The 17,937-nt window shown below is 41.2% G+C and overlaps 1 protein-coding gene across 5 annotated transcripts in view; it reads right to left on the bottom strand.

The window, feature by feature from the left end:
* LOC124596105 (cell division cycle protein 20 homolog) overlaps positions 1-17,937 on the bottom strand; it is an 82,305-nt gene that overhangs the window by 55,278 nt on the left and 9,090 nt on the right. For all 5 annotated transcript variants that reach the window (XM_047135116.1, XM_047135112.1, XM_047135115.1 and 2 more), the window contains exon 3: positions 4,424-4,539. In XM_047135116.1, the coding sequence (XP_046991072.1) occupies positions 4,424-4,539 (116 nt within the window). The remainder of the gene's footprint in view (positions 1-4,423; positions 4,540-17,937) is intronic.

Raw genomic sequence — 17,937 nt, 5'->3', positions numbered from 1 at the left:
AAACCATTTCATCTACTGAGACAAAATAAGATTTTTCCTGCAGTTTTTTGTTTCCTCAAATTTCCCCGATTTCCTCGACATGTCTGAAATTCCCTGATACTGAGCGAGGTGGCGCAGTGGTTAGACACTGGACTCGCATTCAGGAGGACGACGGTTCAATCCCGCGTCCGGCCATCCTGATTTAGGTTTTCCGTGATTTCCCTAAATCGCTCCAGGCAAATGCCGGGATGGTTCCTTTCAAAGGGCACGGCCGACTTCCTTCCCCGTCCTTCCCTAATCTGATGAGACCGATGACTTCGCTGTCTGGTCTCCTTCCCCAAAACAACCAACCCACCAACCAAATTCCCTGATTTCCACAACTTGTAGCAACCCTGAATATATATCAGAATGACAGATTAGATACCATAGGATGGGGGTGTTCACTGCAGTTGACAGACGTTGTCCCTACTGATGTCTAAATTGAGCACGATAGTGAAGCTAGGTGGCCGTGTATGACAGGTCTAGGTAAAACCAAGTTAACTGTTGAGACATTTACCAGCCGTCCGATTCTGCTGTGACAGTTCTATCGTCATTCAAAGAAAGTCTATGGTCAATAATGCAAGAATATCCGGAGCATGCAAAACTAGTTGGAAGTGCAAAGGTCCCGAGTTAGAGTTTCGGTCTGGTACACAGTTTTAATGTGTCAGGAAGTTTCATAACAGTGCACACTCTGCTTCAGGGTGGAAATCTCATTCTGGCAGTCATGTATTGACTATTCTGGCATGGCAGTAGAAGACAGCAAAGCGAAAGCCAAAGTTTATAAAGCCATTCACACAGGAGAATCATACAAACACATTGTTGTCTAACCATCACAGAGCCTGGATAGGTAACATAGTAACGAGCATTCCTGGCACAGAGAAATAACAAAGTGTTGAAATCAAATAAGTCACCAGGTCCGTATGGAATCCCAATTCAGTTTTAGAAGGAGTACTCTAAGACACTGGCCCCTCACTTAGCTTGCATTTATCACGAAGGTCTCCCCCAACAGAAAGCCCCAAATAACTCTAAAAATGCACAGGTGACTCCTTTATATAAGAAGGGTAAAAGAATGGATCCACAAAGTTACATACTAATATCCTTAACATCAGTTTGCTGCTGGATTCTTGAACACATTGTCAGTCTGAATACAATAAATTTCCAAGAGACCAAAAAACATGTTCACAAATCAGCACAGTTTTAGAAAGCATTGCTCATGCAAAACTCTGCTTTGCCCCTTTCCTCAACTTTCTATTCTAAACAAGGGATGAAGAGCAACAGGCTGATTCCATATTTCTACAGGGTGTATCACAATGTTTTGACGATTTCAAACTCTAACAACACACACAAACTAACAGGAAACACAGCAAAATATTTTACACACGGTAAAACATTTGTTCAATTTAACTTATGAAATACTATCAGACAAATGACTACCATTTGTGACTGCACAATACTCTATGCATTTCACCCAGTTTTTGAACATGTTTCCTAACTGCCGGAGGAATTCTGGAAATTTCATCATGAATTTGATCTTTTTATCTTTGCAAACTTCTCAGCCAATCAGAGTACACTCTTGTCTTAAAATAACCATGTAGGTAAAAATCTGACTTGGTTAAATCAGGTGAGTGAGGCAGCCATTCAACACAAATGCACTTTGAAATTGTGCCGTTACCAAACTGCTTCATGGAGAACTTGTCAGAGCTTTGAAGTGTGCCATGTCGTGCTGTCTTATTGGAACTAAGACAGTGAAGCACAGGGATTAGGAACACCTGCAACATCTCCGTACTCCATGCAGTGCTTATAGTTCTTTTGAAGGTGATATCCCACAATGCCACACCTGCCCTTACTTTTTCTCACTCATCGTGTAACAGCTTCTCTTCAGTGGCCTCCTGATACTCAGAAGCCCAGTAGCAATAATTTTTTTTATTCACTCCACTGGTTACATGGAAGTGTGCCTCATCTGTCATCAAAATTTGATAAGGATCAATTTCTTTATCCTTCATTTTCTCAAGTCTCTGCTCGGCGAATCTTTCTTTTTGGATAATCTCTAGGGTCTAACTCTTGTGTCACAACTAATTTGTACAAATGATAACGCAATCACACCAGATTATGTGATGAGGACGCAGGCGAAATGTTCATCAGTTGGGCATTTTTTTGAAACAAACTAGGAATTGCCTGTAAACTGCTACGCTCACTTTCATTGTTCTCGGGAGGTTGGACGGTTTTCCTTAGGGCCGGCTGAGCTTCCATTCAATGTAATGGCAGTTGCACAGAAGTTTCTTACTCAATTCCATACTGTTCCATGAGCAGGAATTTGTTTTTACAGCTGAACCTTGAAACGCATACGGAATACATGTTACACATGCACGAAAGATTCACCGTACCAAAAATGGCACTCCACCATAAACACACAATGAGATTTTCACTCGGCAGTGGAATGTGCGCTGATATTAAACTTCTTGGCAGATTAAAACTGTGTGCCGGACCAAGACTCGAACTCAGGAGCTTTGCCTTTCGAGGGCAAGTGCTCTACCAACGAGTTCGAGTCTCTGTCCGGTACACAGTTTTAATCTGCCAGGAAGTTTCATGAACACACTATTTTTATTCAACCTGTATGACCTGATTACTGACTAGTATAGGGAATAAAACTTTACATTCCGCACTTGGTGCCGTCATTATCTTGTATTTAGCATGTGTTATTCAACTCTAGAAGAGTCAAAACATTGTACAACACCCTGCAGATTTCCGAAAAGCATTTGACATGGGGGACACTACACTTAACAGAGATACAAGCATTTGGAATAGGTTCCCAGATCTAGAATGGGGTGTACGAGGATAAATCATCACAGCACCCCCAAGAATAAGCTACAAAGAAGTGTCCCCTATATCACCCAGTAGCATCCTGGACTGGAACCACTGAACATCTCACCACACCCCAAAATGAGAAATGTTTGACTCAAGATCTTTCCCATGCCTCCCAAAGTGGTGTTCTGTCACCCACTCACAAAACATTCTAGTGAATCCCTATGCTACCCCCATTTCCAACCACTTGCCACAGGGTTCATACCCTGCCCAATCCACCCACCCAGTACCTCCTACTCCAGTCCTGTCGCAGGACTGCCCTCCTGTCAGAGGCCAGGCCACCTGTGAAAGCATCCAAGTGAAAGCATGCAGCTCTGCTGTAAACTGCATAGCTTTTTTATGCCACGATGTATACCATCCAGCTGTCCATCAGGATGGATGACCATTGCCAAATGGAACAGAGTTGACCACCCTCTGTCACCACATGCAGCTGAGCACAATGTGTTCAATTTCAAGGGCTGCTTCACAACCGAAGCCATTTGGATCCTTCTCTCCACCAGTTTCTCTGAACTAGACATAGAGGGATTATCCTTACAACATCCTCCATTCCCATAATTGTCCTGACCTCACTCTCACATAATCCACTGCCCCTGTAACCTCACCCAAAAGCTTCCCCTTCCTCTGTCCTGTCACCTCCACCCACTTCACTTCTTCGCATTACCTACAGTGTGTGCTGCTTCCCACAGACTCTTACAATAGTGCATCACATGAGGAAGCCAGCCCATCTGCCAAAATGCAGCACTGGCACTACTAGTCCAGCTGGCACCATGTAGGGGCAAAGTGGTACACTCATTCACACTCTTGAGAGTTAGTGAGTGCTCATCAAAGAATTACTCCAAACACCAACAAGTTCTCTCTCTTTGTAAGTGTCTATTGACAAGTCAATGCTTCTGCTTTTCAGCGAGTGGCCTCCATTAATACAAAATTATTTACAATCACAGTTTAATTTTAGCTCAAAAACGTGAAGTAAAATGTCATTAATAAGGAAGTAGTAATAATTAACATAACCAATGACTAATCACAAAAAGTTAATACATTTATTGTTTACAGCCAATGAAATATATTTACCCAGTGATTCTGGAGTGGATAAAGTACGATCTTATGCTAGAGGAAAAACAGTTCTGTGTCATGAAGGCATGAAGCATAAGCACTGTGAGTGGCAGATTCACATATTTCCTAAACATTTTTGTGTTAATAACAATATGTTTACTTGTTACTTCATTTTAATTTAAATTTGCGCAATACAACTGGCTTTAACCTGGCAACTGTAGTTTAACTCAGTTCGATCTGCAAAATTTTGACAATCAAAGTTGCTCTTATTTTGTGGCAATTTAATCAGATTTTCCAAGTTCAGCTTGATCTGAGGTCATTTCCTGTGTCTTTTTTTTGCCAGCCTTAAGAGTAAAATCAGCAATATAAATGTTCTTAATGAGCTGTTTCTACTTTCTTCAGAATATGTAAAAAAGCCACACAGGCTAAATATGTCTATTTGATTACAATAAGAGGTAACTGCTACAGATAAGATCATCATAATAGTATTTACCTGGCGACTTTTTTGGTGTTTTTGAGGGAGTCTTCTTTGATTTGTTTCCATTTTCTGTTGTAACCCTTGTTGGTGTCTTATTGGAGGTTGAACTGCTAGATGTGTTAGGCTTGCCCCTGGAAATATTTGTATTTAAACAGACCATAAGTAAAACCATGTTAGTAATTAAAGACTAAATAAAATCTCGAAAAGAGAAAGTTCATATAGTTATGTACAAAGTGGAATGCAACTGTAGCACCAACAGCAGCAGAAGAGAGGTGTATTTTGTTTAACAACTTTCAGAATTTCTGTGTGTACATACTGATTATGAACTGGAAATTGCACATCACAGGCATTGTTGACAACATCAACAAATTTTGCACAGTGTAATTTCTGATAAAGTCAGGAAAACTACACTGAATACTTCCACTCTTTTTGCGATGTTCTGAGTCAATTCTACACTTAAAAAGTATTTGTTTCACAAAAATGTGCAATAAATAATGTGCTTGTAGTAAATTTATAAATTACTTGGCTACAATAGACTAAGCAACTAGTTTACAAACAATTGCTTCAAAATACATAACTAGACGAAATCTGTTGTTAAGAGTCATTCAGAATTTGGAAAAAAAAAATTGCCTCTGACAGGTCGTTCAGCCGACTGGCTCAACTCTTGCTATTTCACAGCACTTAGGCAACTTGCATATCAGACTATAGCACACAATCACTTTGATTAAAAGTAACTGTATTTATGACAACCCGATCATAACATGAAGGTGGCAATTTTACTTAAAAACAAATAGCAAACATATTAAACCATTCTCATGTACAGCAGCAATAACTTCCACAACAAATTTAAAAAAAAGGCCTAATATTTACACCCTAACATTGTATCGGTTTATATGGAATTTCAATTTTTAATCACACTAAAGTTAAATATCTGTAAAATAGAATTAAGTGTTAACTGAGCTAGGTTGGTATTTATACACATTGTCAGAAACAACAAGTGCAATATCCAGAATGTCAAAATGAACCTAGTTGTGAAAATAAAACAACATGGATTAAATAGTACTGTGATTCCCCTTCATTCAAGGTCTAAACTGAATTTATATTCTAGTTTTTGTTGCCTTCACGATACCTCTGGTATATAAGTTAATTTGCCGAACAGTCAAATTTTCATGAACTATTCATCTTATCGAGGAAGAAAAAATCTGGTTCCCAAACAAATATTCTTGTCATCTTTTGTTTGCCTGTTGGTGCTTCAACGTGCAAGTGTCTACATCTGATCAAAAGAAAAGACCAACTTATGAGAATAACTAACATTAACATATTTCTCATTTATCTACTGTCTACCATGTACTGCAGTCCAATTTGAACTTCAATTTTTTCCTCCTACAAAGCTCCCTACACGTTAAAGTTGACTCAAAAAGTATCAACCATGTCATTAAATACTGGAACCATTTTCATTATAATTCCACTGTTTAGTCAAAGTTTCCCATGATCAAAACATTGAAAATATCCTTAGACCATTGAACCAGTTCCATTCAATGTCACTGTCTCCAAAATGTCCACAAGAAAATTTAACTCACCAGGTGCACAGACTGTCTAAAATGATCATCTGGGTGCCATAACTCTTCCATTTCTAACACTAAACAACCTATTTCAATTCTGGCAAGATCCAATGGTAACACTATTTACACTGCTATGCAATGGCTTCTAGACAGCAGTGTAAGCAATGAAAACTCAACCTTTTCATTTCCCTACAAGTGATTAAGTAACTGAGAGCTGTGCCTGAGCAGCAACAGAGATCCTCTGCAACAGCTAAGAAACACACCTACATCAACATCTATTCTATGCAAGCTATAGTAGTGTGTGGAAGTGGGTACATCCTATTGTTGTTGTTGTTGTTGTTGTTGTTAGAGTTTCTCAAAGATCCATTCACATATGGAGTGCGAGAAAAATGACTGTTTAAATGCCTCTGCGCAAGTTGTAATTAATCTAACCTTTTGCTCACAATCCCTATCTGAGCAATACATAGGGGATTTTAGTATAGTCACAGTCATCATTTAAAGCTGGTTCCTGAAACTAGTGGGCTTTCTCGGCATCGTTTACATTTACCTTCAAGAGCCTGCCAGTTCAATTTCTTCGGCATCTGACACTACTCCATGGGTCAAATGAACCTGTGACCATTCGTCTGCGGATCCCTCCCAGGCATCTTTCATGAGACACCCTCGACAAGCTAATAGGTAGTGTGTGCATACTCAGTATATAAACACCCTGCGGCCGCTGTCACCTGCCGCAACCATATTGTGTGCACAAACAAACAAGAACCAATAACATCATCCCCTCCCACCCTCAGCTGTTGCCACTTCAATATTTCAATAGTTGTCTAAGTTATTTTCTTCATCCATTCTAAAAAATTCGTTATTCTTAACATTCTTGGAGTCTATTTTAAAAGATGTGGTCATTGTTACTTGCTTAATGCACAAGTATTATCAGAAGTGAGAGTAGTATCCAGTGTATCTGGTCGTAGTGTTAAGACCACTACTGTTTCTTTTACACAGACATTGCCTGTCTGCAGCACCAGGCAGCAGTTCACAAACACAGATATTACATCTCTAAGCTCTAGTTACTAAATGGAGAAATACTCACAGCTAATAAAACAAACAAAACTTGTGCATGTAAATATATAATAAGAACCTTCACTTTTTTTACTGTTCACTCTGGTATGATGATTTAATGTGGCAGAATAGGATAGTATAAAACACAGAAAGATACAATAGCTCTCAGATTACGATACTGTGATGCAATCTTTATGCAATCTCATATACATGTGGAAGTTTCAATCATATCATTACTTGCTTGCACTGTATATGACTTACAATGAGATTAAGTGTGTAACAAATAGTTGGAATAAACAGAGAAGGATTGTACTAAAAACCCAAAATATGTTAAACCAAATGGAAACGCACACTAAGAACATTCTTTGTGCAAATATTATACAAAAAAGTAATAGTATTAACTACAGAACTCAATGAAATGACACAGAAACCACGTAAGGATCAGAAGTCACAATGTAATTGTGAAGGAATTAATAAAAACAGTGTATTGTTATCAATGTACAATAAAATTTCAATGCAACAGCCAAATTATTTCAACATACTAGTTGAACCAGTTTTATTAAAGCACATAAATCTCAATCATAAGTTTAATTATGTACAGTTTAAAAAAAGAATATATTGATAGATATTAATAGTTTTATGTTATATAAGGACCAATGGTAGTAGCAATACTGCACTTGTTTTAGCGCAGTATTATGCCAGTATTGTGTTGGTCCTGGATAATATTTGGTATGTGTGTGTGTGAAAATGAATTAGCGAAATTTTAACTTTGAGTCAATCACAATATTTTAGTACTTACTGTACCACAAGAACTGTATTTTTGGCAATAATCGTAGGTGCAGTACTGAGTTGAAATGCTTTTCAGATTATTCCCATAAGCAGTGAAACATTATAACAGATAGCAACCTTTGATACTTTAAATCCAACCAAAGTGGATGGCTGCATTCACTACCAACAATTGTTAATAGCCACAGATTTTAACTACATCTAGCATCGATAAAACAACATCAATGCACATAAATCCTGAATGTTGGTCAGCATAAGGTCACACACAATTCCTCACAGAGAAAGCTTTCCAATAGAACTGAATAATTATTTGTTCCTTCATCTTCATTATCATCCAAACCAAAATGTCATGGAATGGAATATGCTGCCCTTGTTTCAAACTATGTTTGACAGTGAATTAAAACTTACACCGAAAATGGTTTCCTAGACATTATTAGTTACTTGTCCTAAGGTTCAACTGTAAGAATCACAGAAATCTAATGTACAGCAACCCAAACTACTGCAGAACAGCAAATTTATTTCATGTTTGAAATTAAGCAACCTAGGTTGTATGCTAGCAGTTTTTTTAATCCATAAGTTAACAGAGCATTTGGCAGGGAATAATAAAGGTTAGACCACGAAATGTGTTAACATTACGTAGTAAATTTTGTGTTCCTTGTGCCACAGACATGTAGATGTAGACAGACATTATCTGTGGATTAACATGGTTTTCCAGACAAGTAGCAACAGAAACTCTGAAGGGCGTGTTTTGTTTAAAGTTCACATTGGCATGGATTCTCTAGTCCAGTGAGCAATGTGAGCCATCTGTATAGTCCAAAGAGTTACACAAATTGCCCCCGAAATGTTTTGTTTGTATGTTTCAGTTGTGGGTGTAGGTCGTATGTTCGGCCATGTCATTTATTTCCGTGGTCAGTGACAGTGTTGGTTACTAGCCTCGTCTAGATCTAGTAGAGGTGCCAGTACACTGAGAGGATAGATCTTCTGTATTGTGTTGTACCGGAGATCTATTTACTTTTTATGAGGATGTGACGACAGACTAAAAGGCTAAACTAACGTAGCCTGGGTTCTAAGTTAGGCTGGAAAGCAACAGCCTGGTTGAAAGTTGGCCCAGCCAACAAATGGGTCACACCTATCTTTTATAAACACGTCATGCATTCCACAGTTATATTTATGTCCTTTATTAAAAACCCCTATTTTATCACTGCAGTCCGATACTCCCATATTTTTAAAATGTCTGAAGGTGTTAATAAGAACAAAGTGGTCTCAGGTTTCCAGCCACATTAAAATGCCACAAGCTTTCAACCTAGCATTCTCTGGCTGCTCTCAATTTAATGATTGACAGCTGAAAACCTGAAAACATTTTATTCAGTGTTATCGCTGCGAGACTCTGAATTCTTATATTAATAACAAAAACATTCACAACCCAAATCACTTATCCCCATGGAGACTCTGTAACTTTGTTGGATTTTTTTTTTTTTTGCCTATGTTCCCATGTTGTTACTCACATGAACCATTGGTTGTTTAAGGTTGATACCTCTCCCATGTTAACATCACTGGTCAATTGAAGCAGTGTCATGCTGTTACTTAATCCAGCACTCTGAAAACACATTAAGCTTAACAGCCACTTCTGTCTGACTTATTAGGGATGGTTCTATCGGTATATTCTTGCTGATGTTATACATGAGTACCAACTGTAAGTCATAGGGGGTTCTAGAGATGGAATACAAAATTTTTCACACACGTACCAAGTCCCTCTCAGGCACATTTTCTCTGGTGTTTTGGCAGATATTTGCAACTTTGTTACTGCAATGTGTAGCTGGAGTCAGCCCAACTCAGTAGCTGCTGAAGTACTGTTTATGCTTTTTATCTTACTCTCCCTGTTAACACAGACATTTCATCTAACCAGACAGCACACTAGACTACTGAGACCGATCTATCAAATAGGCACATAAAATTTGACTTTCAAAATAATTTTGTTTGCAACAGGTAAAATAACCGTCTCTTTCCACTGAGGTCACATGGAAGACATGCTGAGCCATATTTTTTTGGGCTGAGTCCAATTACACATTGCAAAAACAGGATTGCAAATAGTTTCAGAATTGCAAATACTTTTCTAAACACCAGAAAAAGTGTGCCGACAACTCTAAGACATAAAGCCTATTTATCACTATTAACTGTAAAAGACTTGTCAATTAGGACTTACCACAAATTCTGAAATGAACAGTTTATATATAGTATTACATGGTTTCAAGCAATGGAAAATCAGGGCAGATAAAACTAATTTGTGTGTGAGTGTGTGTGTGTGTGTGTGTGTGTGTGTGTGTGTGTGTGTGTTTGTTGTAGGCATAACACCCTAATTGCGACAGCAAACAGGTCCATAAACATACCTTGTTCCTCTCCCACTTCCTACAGTGGAACACCTTACCTCCTAGCTTACCTTCTATGCTCAGCTGTGAATCTACCTGGTTGGGGCTTACTTAATCATGATTATCAGAATAAATTCTTCCTTACACAGAAAGCTTAATGTCTACTCAAAGATCACTTTCTTGCATATAACAACTGGATAAAGAGGAACATTCAATACTGGTCATCTACTCTGAACAGTGATGTGAGAAAAAAAATGTGACTAATATCAAACAACACGGTGACTATAACATGATATCACTGGCAAGTTTTTCGAATGCACCAAGCAACAGATGAACTTGTCAACAAGTTTTTTACTTTCACACTCACTGGCTTCGCCAAGTAACAACCAAACTGAAAATATGCATTGAAAATAGTTGTTACAGCAACCATTAACATTAGGTCACTGGTCAAGGCTGCAAACTTGTATTAAATATTCCTCTAGATCCTAACACCTTGAGGCCCTATGCCTGGATCAGAACAAAAAGTGACTGATATCTAACTGTTTACAAGGCTGCTACCTTAGCAACAACCAGTCAGAAATGTGCTTGGTTGCACCTCCTGTTCCATTTACTGTTGTCAAATTGCTGTGCTACAGCAGTTATTGGAAGTTGCAGATGACACTTGGGAACAGTAATCTAATAGTTGTGATCCGTTTCTGTTGTGTGCTCCCTTTCACTGTGCAGTGAGCTAATTTTGCACTACAAAATGCCTGAAACTTGCAGATGAAATGTGCAGGTAAGTGGGGTTGCTAAACTGAATGTTCAGCAATCTGCTCACCTCACATTTTGCGAGGTCAGACATGCGAAGTTTGTGCAGTACAGGAATATTTCAAAAAATATATAGACTATGACGCGAATCTACTGCATCTGACAAAGAACAGCAGATGCTTTGAAAGCTCAAAGACATTGACATGAAAATTTTTGAAGAAAAAATACTTTGCTGAACAGAAAGCAGCTGGTTCATCTAAAGCTATGGACACCTGGTAAAGAACACAGAACAACTAAACTTTGACTCATCCCAGCAAGATTCTCTTCCCCACCATATATACAGATATTACAAGGCAAAAGAACATCCAACCATAAACAAATTGTGTTATTCTTAGTGGCACAATTATTCAGAAGCAGCAGGACTTCTCTGGTAACAGATGTCAGAAATCTCTGTTTCAGGTTTAAAAATATATAATAATAATAAATAAAAGCAGACACAAAATTATACTGATGAGAAGTGAAATTGTTGCGCGGTATTCTTTATTTTCAAGAGACATTGTTTGAAGACATTGTGTGGCTTGAACTTCCATAAGAAATACAATTTTGTTTTTATGGAATACACACCTGTCCAAGCATGGCACATTACATGCACACCACAGTTTGTATTATTTTAATGTTAGTTATTGTATTCACATGAAGGATTCAGATAAAACTGTGCACCCATTTCATATGGAATATGCTAATGTACATAAATGGTACTGAGTTGCATTTTCAGTGGATTATTTGGCACAACATATCATAACAATGTTGAACGAGTCATTTTATATCCACATCACAAATTAAGGCGTAAATGATCCAAAATGTTTTTTTGCGGCATTATGCACACATTTTTGTGTTAAAGACAACCTTACTGTGGCGTAATGAATGTCGTTTTTTCTTCAGGTATTTTAATTATGTACATCACTGTTCCTTTTGAATTGTAGTGGATTATTTAAAGCAAACTTCATGAGGGAATATGTAATGTGAAGCAGTAGTCAGAACACCCAATTTCTCAAACATATGTCTACAAGATGATTGTGGGTGAGCACCACATACTATACTTAAAGCACATTTTTGCACAATGAAGACTTTCTCACTTAACCCTTGAGCAGGGGTGCCATTTTTCATGGGGCACTTTGTACATATGTGAGGATCGCTGTCTTTATGGTACCAAGGTAAACATGTATGAGCAAAATCACAGTTTAATCTTACTTTAATTAAACAATGATAAAACAAAATATGGCTGAACTTAGTTGTTTGATTAAACAATAATAAAATAGCCTTTCCATTTTATCACCCCACAGTAATGACCCACTACGCATTAAAGAGTGCAGTTGCATCAGACCCCAGTCAACCACTTATTTGATTGTTAATTATCTCATAAATAATTGCCTCATTAGGGGATTGTGTTGCTAGCTCGAAGCCGAGGTCATTTTCGTGCAGGGGTCGTAAATTTTTTCTCACTTAGCTCGCTGTTTATTTCATACTGCTACTGCTCACTTGTACATTATGACAACACAACTTATTACTGTACTAAATGAAGTAATAATTCAGAAATAGGTATGGGCTCACAACTGTAAAACAACAACAGAACGGTACAAGAGAATTATTCCTTATTGATCCACTTTATATGTATTCTCATCAATACAAACACCTAAGAATTTTTAAGTTTCCACACTATTATTTCTTAAGCATGTGTTATACTTAACACTGGTGTAGTATCTGATCAATCCAAGTGAAATCAACCAGTGGTCTGGGTCTTTACGTCTCGGATTTGATAATATTTGTATATCAGTAGAAGTAGCTTTCTTACATGAAGAATCTCAAAATGTTTTGGACTATTCATTTTTGAATTATTAATTTTAGAAGTTTCCAAAGTTCTCCAATTTTTTATTACCTTTTGGAACCTTAAAATGGCTATATCTCAAAATCTAGTTGACTGACTCGCTGTTAATACCACCTCCCTATACACCAACATCCCTCATACACATGGTTTGGTTGGATGAGTGGTCTAAAAAAGAGAGGGGGGGGGGGGGGACACCAACTGCTATGTCATCGGTCCCTCATTAGGATTAAAATAATTCCACAAGGGTGGGAGTAAAATAATCGAGACATACAAAACACATCTGGAAGATAGGAGAAAACCACAAGAATGACAGAAAGGCAACAAACATTAAAATGGAGATAATTAGACAAGAAAACCACAGAGAGGTGCAAGAAACACGTAGAAGAGATCAAAACAAGAGAGCAGATTACCATGGCTGGCTGACCATGAGAATAAAAAGGAGAAGCCAGCCATTCTGCAACACATTAAAACCTCTACCCTAAAAACACTAGTGTGGAGGACACAGAGGGACAAAGGACATGCACTAAAATTTATATCAAATGATAAAACCCACCCTCATGAATAAAACTTAAAACTAAAGCTGCTGTTGAAGCATTGTCACCCAACACTGACGGGAGGCTGCTGCGAAAGTTAAAAGTCTGCCACAGAGCGGTTAAAAGTGGGCAGTCCAGCAAGAGTTGGACAACCATCATTTGTGAGCCACAGCGACACTGAGGTGGGTCCTCGTGACAGAGGAGGTAACGATGCGTTAGCCATGTATGGCCAATGTGGAGACAGGAGAGGACAACTGATTCCCTGCGAGATGACCGCATGGAAGACTTCCACACATTCTTAGCCTCCTTAATGACACGCAGTTTGTTGTGCATACTGTAATGTCATTCTGTCTCCCAAAGCTGAAAAACTCTGCAGTGTAAGGCAGAACACTGGTCAGTTTCAGAGATGCCCATCTCAAGAAGCAGTTTCTGATTAGCCTGTTTGGCCAGCCAGTCAGCATGTTTGTTGCCTGGGATCCACACGAATACCACTGAACGACAGGACCGTTCCAGAGCGTAGATGGACTCCTGGATAGACCCTACCAAAGGATGGTGAGGGTAGCACTGGTTGATAGTTTGTAGGCTGCTCAAGGAGTCAGTACACAGAAGAAATAACTCCAGGGCACGAGCGGATGTGCTCAAGAGCACGAGATATAGCTGGCAGCTAGGCAGTGAAAACACTGTAGCCACCTGGCATGGAGTGCTGTTGAATATGTCCTCCATGAACATAAGCAAAGCTATCGGTGTAAACCACTTCATAGCCCCGGTACATGTCGAGAATCGAGAGGAAGTGATCGCGAAGAGCCGCAGTGTTAACGGAGTCCTTAGGACCATGCGAAAGGTACAGGCGAAGCCGCGACCTAGGTGTACACCATGGAGGTGTACATGAATGGACCTTTAGGAGAGGTGGTAACGGGAGGGACTCCAGTTCAGACAGAAGGGACCGGATGCGAACTGCAATCTTAAGCCCTGACCTGAGCCACCAATGCGGGAGATGAATCGCCATTGTAATTAGGATGAGCAGGAGAACTACAACTGTGTGCAACGTAACTGGTGAGCAGTTGTGCACACCTAACCTTCAATAGAGGGACTCCGGCCTCCACCAGGACACTGGTCACCAGACTCGTTCTAAAAGTTCCCGTCGCTAGGCAAACGCCACAGTGGTGCGCTGGGTCGAGTAAATGCAACACCGAGGGCACCACCGAACCATAAACCACACTCCCATAGTCAATGCAGGATTGAACAAGGACTCTGTAGAGCTGCAGCAGCATAGAGCAATCTGCACCCCATCTGGTGTTGCTCAGGCAGCGGAGGGCATTGAGGTGCTGCCAGCATTTCCGCTTAAGCCAATGAAGGTGAGGTAGCTAAGACAATCGGTTGTTGAGAACCAGTCCTAAGAATCTATAGTCTCCTAGACAGTGAGTGGATCGTCATTAAGTGAAGTTCTGGTTCTGGATGAATGGTGCGACACTGACAGAAATGCATGACACACGGCTTCCTGGCTGAAAACTGGAAGCCATGGGCTAGAGCCCATGACTTCACCTTGTGAATGGCTCCCTGCCACTCAGCAACACTAGTACTGGAGGATAAAATGTAGAAGCCATCCGCATACAGAGAAGGTGAGACTGACAGCCCTATAGCTGGTGCTAGACCGTTAATACCCACTAAAAATAGAGAGAGACTCAATAGGGAGCCCTGCGCATGCCATTCTCCCAAATACGAGTGGGGAACTACCAGAGGCACCGACTTGGACATGAAAAGTACGGAGCGCCATGAACTTTTGGATTAAAAAAAAAAAATCTGATGCGGTCCCCAGAGACCCCACTCACACAATGTGGCAAGGATATGATGTCGCCAGGTCATGTCGTATGCTTTACCTAAGTCAAAAAAAGACGGCAACCAGATGTAGGTGTCTGGAAAAGGCTGTTCAGATGGCAGACTAGCGTGACGCAAGGTTATCAGTGGTAGAGCGACCCCGGCGGAAGCTGCCCTGACATGGAGCGCCAGTAGGTCACGTGACTCCAGGACCCGACCCAACCCGACCGCTAACACAATATATGTTCCAGCAGCTTACAAAGAAAGTTGTTGAGGCTCGATGGGCCGATAGTTATCCACATCAAGTGGGTTTTGACCAGGTTTGCGCACCCAAATGATGGTGCTCTCCCACCATTGCGATGGAAAGACGCCATCGCACCAGATCTAGTTGAAGATGACGAGAATGTCACTTGAAGTCAGATGAAAGATGTTTAATCATCTGACTGTGGATCTGATCTGGCCCAGGAGCTGTGTCTGGGCAATGTGCAAGGGCACTGAGGAGCTGCTCTGTAAATGGAGTATTACAGGGTTCACTGCGGCGAGTAGTGAACGAGAGGGCTTTCCTTGCCATCTGCTGTTTGAGAGTGCGATAGGCTGGAGGTGGTTAGTTCTCCAAAGTTCTGCAAAGTACTCCGCAATCGCATTTCCTCCGGCAGATAACATGCCATTGATGTTAATGCCAGCGACACCTGTTGGGGTCTGGTACCCAAAAAGACGTCTGACCTTCATACACACTTGTGAAGATGACATGGCACCCAATGGTCGACACATACCTCTCCCAACACTCCTGTTTCCATCGTTTTATAAGATGGCAAACACGGGCACGGAGATGCTTGAAGGCTATTCGGCGCTCTAGGGAAGGGTGCCGTTCATGTCACTGTAGAGCTCGCCGACACACTTTAACTTCCTCGATGACTTCCGGTGACCACCAAGGGACTGTCTTTCACCGGGGGCACTCCAAAGAACGAGGGATCACCTTTTCTGCCACAGAAATGATTGTTGTAGTGACCTGATCAACGATAACATCAATTGCACCATGCGGGGGATATTCAGCGGTGACAGCAGAGGCGAAGGCTTCCCAGTCTGCCTTGTTTAAAGCCCATCTGGGTAGGCATCCATGGGCATGACGCCGGGGGAGTGACAGCAAGATGAGGAGGTGGTCACTACCACACAGGTCATGTGCTCCCCATTGGGTAGATGTGAGAACACCAGGGCTGCAGACCGAGAGATCAACGGTCAAATATGTGCCATGTGCCACACTGAAATGTGTGGGGGATTCTGTATTTAAGAGGCAGAGGTCAAGTTGGGTGAAAAAACTTTCCACCTACCTACCTTGGCCAGTAAGCATGGTGCCACCCTACATGGGGTTACGTGCATTAAAATCTTCCAAAAGTAGGAATGGTTTAGGGAGTTGATCAATCAGTGCAGCCAATGTGTTCAGGGGCACTGCATCATCTGGAGGAAGATATACATTTCAGACATTTATTTCCTGCGTCGTCCTTATTCTGACAGCCACAGCTTCAAGAGGGGTTTGAAGGGGCACAGGTTCACTACATACCGAGTTCAAGACATAGACGCAAACTCCACAAGACACTAATATAGTCACTACGGTTCCTGTAATATCCCTTATAGCTGCGGAGGGCAGGGGTTCGCATTGTCGGGAACCAGGTTTTCTGGAGGGCAATGCAGGAAGCAAGTGTAAACGCTTAACAGTTGCCGTAGCTCAGCCAGGTTGTGGGGGGGGAAACCACCTTAATTCCACTGGAGGATTACATGATTGTGAGACTGGGAAAGCATGAAACACTCAATGAGGCAGTCTACGCCTCAGGGTCACCTGTTGCCACCAGATGAGTACCTGTGCGACTGACATCCACTGTGTCTGAGGGCCCAGCAACATCTAGGTCCTCAGCGGACGCCAGAATCTCAACCTCATCCTCATACACAGAACTTTTAGGTAGCAGTGGTGTGGGAGCCACCGCAGTGCCTTGGTTCTTGGGGTGTCTCTTTTTAGGTTTATCTTGCTGCTCCTTAGGTTTGTCCGGCTGGGAGAGCTTCACCGATTCAGTCTCAGGGATGGAGGAGGACCAGCTACCTGTGGTTGCTTCAGCCACTGGCGGGTGTCTGCTTGGCCACTGGGAGGAGCCTGGGAAGGGAGTGGCCCAAAGGATCCCTTCCTGGTGAGAAGAGCCGAAGAAGACTTACACTTCTCTGGCTGAGAAGTAGGGACTGACACCCCCGATGGTTGGGAAAGTGTTGCTCCTGAAGTAGGTTGAGCAGGAGCAACAGGGAGTGAAGTGCCCACCACCATCAAGGGGGCAGGTGGAGTCTGACGGCTCTCAGCGCCAACTGTACATGGCGGAACGGAAGATAGTAGAATCGTTGTCATAGCTGCAGCATAGTTTGACATCATATGCACAGGATGTAGCTTCTCATATTTTCTCTTAGCCTCAGTGTAGGTCAGTCGTTCCAGGGTCTTGTATTCAGTTATTTTTGTTTGTTTGTTTCTTTCTTTCTTGAGAATGCTACAGTCTGGCGAGCAAGGCGAATGGTGCTCTCCGCAGTTGACATTGATGGGAGGCGGGGCACAGGGAGTATTGGGATGTGAAGGACATCCACAACCCCAACAGGTGACACTGGAAGTACGCAAAAAGACATGGCCGAACTTCCAGCACTTAAAGCATCGCATCGGGGGAGGGATATAAGGCTTTACCTCACAGTGGTAGACCACCACCTTGACGACCTCGGATAATGTGTCACCCTCGATGGCCAAGATGAAGGTACCAGT

Source organism: Schistocerca americana, chromosome 2 (genome assembly GCF_021461395.2).
Source record: "Schistocerca americana isolate TAMUIC-IGC-003095 chromosome 2, iqSchAmer2.1, whole genome shotgun sequence".
In the NCBI taxonomy this organism is placed as follows: Eukaryota; Metazoa; Arthropoda; class Insecta; order Orthoptera; family Acrididae; genus Schistocerca; species Schistocerca americana.
The sequence above is the reverse complement of the archived record's forward strand: the minus strand, read 5'-3'. Positions and strand labels throughout refer to the sequence as shown.